This window comes from Alexandromys fortis, unplaced genomic scaffold, assembly GCF_014885135.2.
Source record: "Alexandromys fortis isolate MF-2015 unplaced genomic scaffold, M_Fortis_MF-2015_v1.1 scaffold_25, whole genome shotgun sequence".
Taxonomy (NCBI): Eukaryota; Metazoa; Chordata; class Mammalia; order Rodentia; family Cricetidae; genus Alexandromys; species Alexandromys fortis.
Window position 1 is genome coordinate 3142518 of NW_026067904.1, and position 5190 is coordinate 3147707.

At 40.1% G+C, this 5190-nt stretch overlaps 1 protein-coding gene across 1 annotated transcript; it reads right to left on the bottom strand.

Annotated features, from left to right (window-relative positions):
- Positions 1-587: 587 nt before the first annotated feature.
- Positions 588-1070, bottom strand: LOC126497100 (60S ribosomal protein L21-like). Its single transcript, XM_050134945.1, has one exon. The coding sequence runs from the start codon at positions 1068-1070 to the stop codon at positions 588-590; it is 483 nt and encodes a 160-aa protein (XP_049990902.1).
- Between the last annotated feature and the right edge of the window lie 4120 nt (positions 1071-5190).

Here is a 5190-nt window from a genome sequence, read left to right on the forward strand (position 1 = left end):
GATTGGATTTAAGTCCCACTCCATGAGACAGAACCCATGCTTGACACTGCTAAAGTGATTAAGAGCCTCAGAACATATAGGTCATGGACCTAAGTCCTAGATGCTATGGGGGAATGCTTTTGTACACTGTAAAGATTGTCACTCGTATTGGTTTAATAAAATGCTGATTGGCCAGAAGCAGGCAGGAAGGTGGGGCAACCAGAGTAGAATAATTCTGGGAAAAGGAAAGGCAGAGACACAGTCACCAGCCAGATGCAGAGGAAACAAGATGAGAATGCCTCAATGAGAAAAGGTTCCAAGCCACATGACAAAACATTGACAAGAATTATGGGTTAATTTAAGTTGTAAGAGGTAGTTAATAATAAGCCTGAGCTAATAGACCAAACAATATAAGCCTCTGTGTCTGTCTTTCTTTCTTTCTTTCTTTCTTTCTTTCTTTCTTTCTTTCTTTCTTTCTTTCTCTCTCTCTCTCTCTCTTTCTCTCTCTCTCTCTCTCTCTCTCTCTCTCTCTCTCTCTCTTTTTCTTTCTTTCTTTCTAAAAAAGAAAAAACCCTTTATGGTCCAGGTCTTTTATTTGTTTTTGTACTTCAGGCCATGAATTCATAGGGAATGGGCTCCAGCAGCTCAGGGTCCTTCCCATTAGTCCTCACAAAGTTTGCTTCTCTGAGTGGAGCAGGCTGGCACTTCAGCTGAACCCAGGTACCCTTCTCTTTGGCTTCCTTTCTCTTCTGGTCGTTCTCCTTCACCTGCTTCAGGAAGCTGTCTCTGCTCTTCGAGTGCTTGATGTGTTTAATCCGCACATTAATTCTCTTGTCAAGAATCTTGCTCTTAACTTGCTTGTTTACAATGATGCCCACAACATGCTGGGTGACACTGTAGACTCTCCTGGTTTTGCCATGGTAACATTTATGGGGCATTCCTTTTTGAACAGTGCTCATTCCCTTGGTGTCCACATTATCATCCTTCTTGTAGATTTGCATGTGTGTGGCCAAAGGAACAACTCCATGTTTCCTAAAGGGCCTAGAGAACATACAGCAAGTGCCCCTCCTCTTTCCCTTTATGTTTGTCATGTTGGCGAGTTGTTGAAATAAGGCTACCATGGCCAAAAGCCTCTGTGTGTTTCTTTGGGACTGAACAGCTGCAGAACTGGGCAGGACAGAAATTTCTGTCTTCAGGGAGAACCTACTACTTTTATTATGCTAAAAGAACATAGGAATAAGATGATTCCTACTGACATATTGCTATACCCATAGATCTGTGCATCACTCAACCCTCATCAGAGAAGCTTCTTTTTGCACTAAATAACAATTAGCACAGAGACCCATGACCAGACAATGTACGGATGGTATGTCTTTATCAAACTCCTCCCCTCAAGTCTCAGGGCTCTATGTGGAAGAGGAGGCAGAAAGATTGTAAAGAAAGATATGATAGATGACTCTTTTGCGTACTGAGGATTTTAGCAGCCCTAAACAGTCTTAATGAGATGTAATTGTTATACCAATGTGCTAGTTACTATTCTATTACTGTGCTAAGATACTCCTTTCCGAAGCAACTGATACACAGAAGAGTTTATTGGGGCGTTACGGTTTCAGAGGGTAAGTCCAAGACCATCACAATGGAGAGCATTGCAGTAGGCAGACAGGGTATGGTAGCCGAGAATGTACATCCTGATCCACAGCAGGAGGCAGAGGAAGAGCTAAATGGAAACTGTTGAGCTCTTGAAACTCCAAAGCTTTCCCCAATGACACGTTTCCTCCAATATGGCTAACCCTCTTAATCCTTTCAAAACAGTTCCACTGTTGGGGACCAAGTATTCAAACATATGAGCCTCTGAGGGGTCATTCTGATTCAAACCACAGAAACAAAGAACTAAAAATCTTAATAGATTATTCTTGCTGATTTTTCAAAAAATTTTACATATTTTTTATATTACCCTGTAATCAGATATAAAGTGATAAATTTGATACATGCAAATAAATTTTCTACAGAATAATTAGCATTATCCAACACATTATGATGTTTTCTTGTATCTCTCTTCTATTTGTAGTAAAAAATTTATCAATATATCTAATTGCTTAATACATTTTGAAGTGCACAATATTTTATTTTTAATCAACAGGCTTATGTGGTACAGATCTCTAGGACTTACTCTTTTATAAACTGAAAATTTATAATCATTGTCAATTTTCATTTCCACAAGCCTTTGACAACCACTCTTTTATCTCTGTTTCTATAAATTTGGACGTTTTAGATAGTTTTATGGATTCATGCCTGTTAAACTGAACAAATTACATGTATATTCATCAGTGATTATGCCCATATAGGCCATTTTTCAGAATAAATAAATTCTAATAATTACTCTAATAATACTCATTAGGCATTCCTTGGAATTCACCTGAACTAACAAAAAGGGTCTTCATCAATCTATTTATCACCTATCTATGTATTTAATCTCATATTACTATAGAGTAATATACAGCAAATCAACATCAATAGGGAAGGCTTGAAGGATGAGTAAGAAGTAGGGAAAGAGGAAGAAGTAGGAGAGATTTACTTTTTACAGTACACTCATTTGTGTATTTTAAAACTTCTGGTTTCAAGTATAAACCTGTTCATACATAAATAAATATATGTAAGTCCTACCTAAACAAACATAATCCCTCTCCTTTTTAAAGCCCATTTTCTTTTTTTTTTACTTTTTCTTGTCTTTTAAAAAAATTATTGCTTTATAAATAATATCATTCAAAATTTCCACTTTCTGCCCTCCTCCCATTTCCCTTCCCTCCCCTTCCAGACTAGAATCCCAAAAGGCCAGTCTACCCACTGAGACACTGTCCTGATCTAATGGGAGCTCACCAAAGCCAGCTGGACTGGGGCTGAACAAGGATGAGATCAAACTGGACTCTCTGAATGTGGCTGACAATGAGGGCAGACTGAGAAACCAATGATAATGGCACTGGGATTTGTCTCTACTGCATGTACTGGCTTTTTGGGATCCTAGTCTATTTGAATGCATACCTTCCTAAGCCTGGATGGAGTGGGGAGGGCCTTGGACTTCCCACAGGCAGGGTACCCTGCCCTCTCTTAGGACTGGAGCGGGAGGTGTGGAGGGGGAGTGGGGAAGTGCATGTGTGTGTGTGCTCTTAGGTTCTTAGCTTCCCATTCCTGTCATAATGCTTCTCCCTGCAGCCATGCTGTGTCCACCATTATGAATTCTAGTCTTCTGGGACCAAAATTCAAAATAGACTCTTCCTTCTATAAATTGTTGTGGTCATGGTATTTTATCACATCACTAGAAAAGTAACTAATACAGTGTGCTAACTTTAGGAATTATGTATGAAATGCCATAATAAAACATATCACTTTCGGTGCTGACTTAAGAAATTACTTAAAAAAAAATAATGTATCTTGATCAATTAAGCTGGATTCTCCAACACTGAGTTCTAGGTATAAATATTTCTTCCAAGAACACTTGATAATTTTAGGATTCTGACAAGGCTGAGCCACTGCTGCGAAGATGCAAATGGTGTCCACTGAGATTCACTAGCTCTTCACCAAAGGGATGAAGGACACAGGCAGACTGGAGACACTCTACCCAGCGATGCTGAGGTCACACTGGGTGACATGTGATTTAGTCTTTGGTTCTGTAAGAGCTCTGAGACTCATGAGTTAGAAGTTGCAGCATGGGATAGCAGGCCATCACTCTGAGATAAGGGTAGACTCAAGCATTTGAATTGACCCTGTTGCTTATTGTGTAAAGTTGAGAATATTGTTTTAACTCTGCAATCTTATTCCTTTGTGAATAGCAATATTGACATCATATAGTGATGTGAGAGATGAAAGAGAAAATAAGAAGCCTCCATGAGGGTTATCTATCAGAGGGTAGCTAACATCTCTTTTACGGTAGCTGGAGAACCTGGCTCACTCCATACAGCTATAGTAAAATGAGCCATATGCTCTAGAATTCAATATTTAAAATTCTGAGGGGTTGGCAATAGCTCAGTGGGGGAGGGTAAAGGCATTGATGATCAGACTTATTTACTGAAATTCACTTGGCAGGAGAGAACCAACGTCGTACATCCCGGAGCTCACCCCCTTTACTCTTCCTTCAAAATAAGTAAATGTTGATAAGATACAATAAAATAAAATTCAAGCCAGGTGTGGTGGCGCATGCCTTTAGTCCCAGCGCTCAGGAGGCAGAGGCAGGAGGATCATTGAGTTCAATGCCAGACTGGCCTCAGAAAAGCAAAACAAAAACAATAACAACAGCAAAATATGTAAGACAAAACTTTCCCTCATTTTTTTTGTGGCGGATGAAGCTTATTTCAGGGAGTCCTGTTGGGGTGGAAGATGCACTGTTGAAGTTTCTAAGTTTTGAGTGAAAATAAGAACTTTATTTGTTTTGCAGGAATAGGTATTTAAGCTCTCACAGACTGCGTGGGAACCGGGGTGCTAGCAGAGTGACACGTGAGTTTGGAGCATTTTGTGGCAGTCTCACGCGGGCACGCTTGCATATTAACAGTGTGGAACTGCGGTGAAGGGAAGGGACTGGAGCAGAAGGAAAACGATGACGGCATTTTCTGAAGAGTGGTGTGGCCTCTCCCGAGTTCCTCTGATGCTAGAAACAGCCCTTAAAAAGTGAGTCACAAACACTGTCCTAGTTTGAATTCAAGACAAGAAAGAAGTTGTTGCTATGGGATCCATGAGCAAAGAGGGAAATGATGCAACCCCGGCAGTGAAGCCGACACCCGCCCTGGGTTCCAGGGTGCTCTGGGGTTTGCTCTTTCTTTTTTCTCCCTTTCTTTAGAGAGGAAAAGGAACTTTTAAATAAAACACACATTTATGATTGGGGCTAACACATTTCTGAAGAACAGCAAATTCAACACTAGGAATAACACAACCTATCATATCGGCCGTTGTCTTTTTAAAGGTTGAAAACATTTTAATGTAGTGTATTTAAAACACTGAAATTGAGAGTTTAATATTCATACACAAAGAGAAAAAGGTAGGAAGTCCTAGCTGATTGCAGATCCAGGAAACACGATTCTCTCAGACTGACTAATTAATCACTCCTTTTTGGGCTGTCTCAGATGGAACTGTTTTCCCCCTTTTTCTTCCCTTTTATTCCCCTCCTATAAATGACCCAAAAATGTCCGCCAAATGTGACTTCTTTCCGTAGTACGCAAGCCT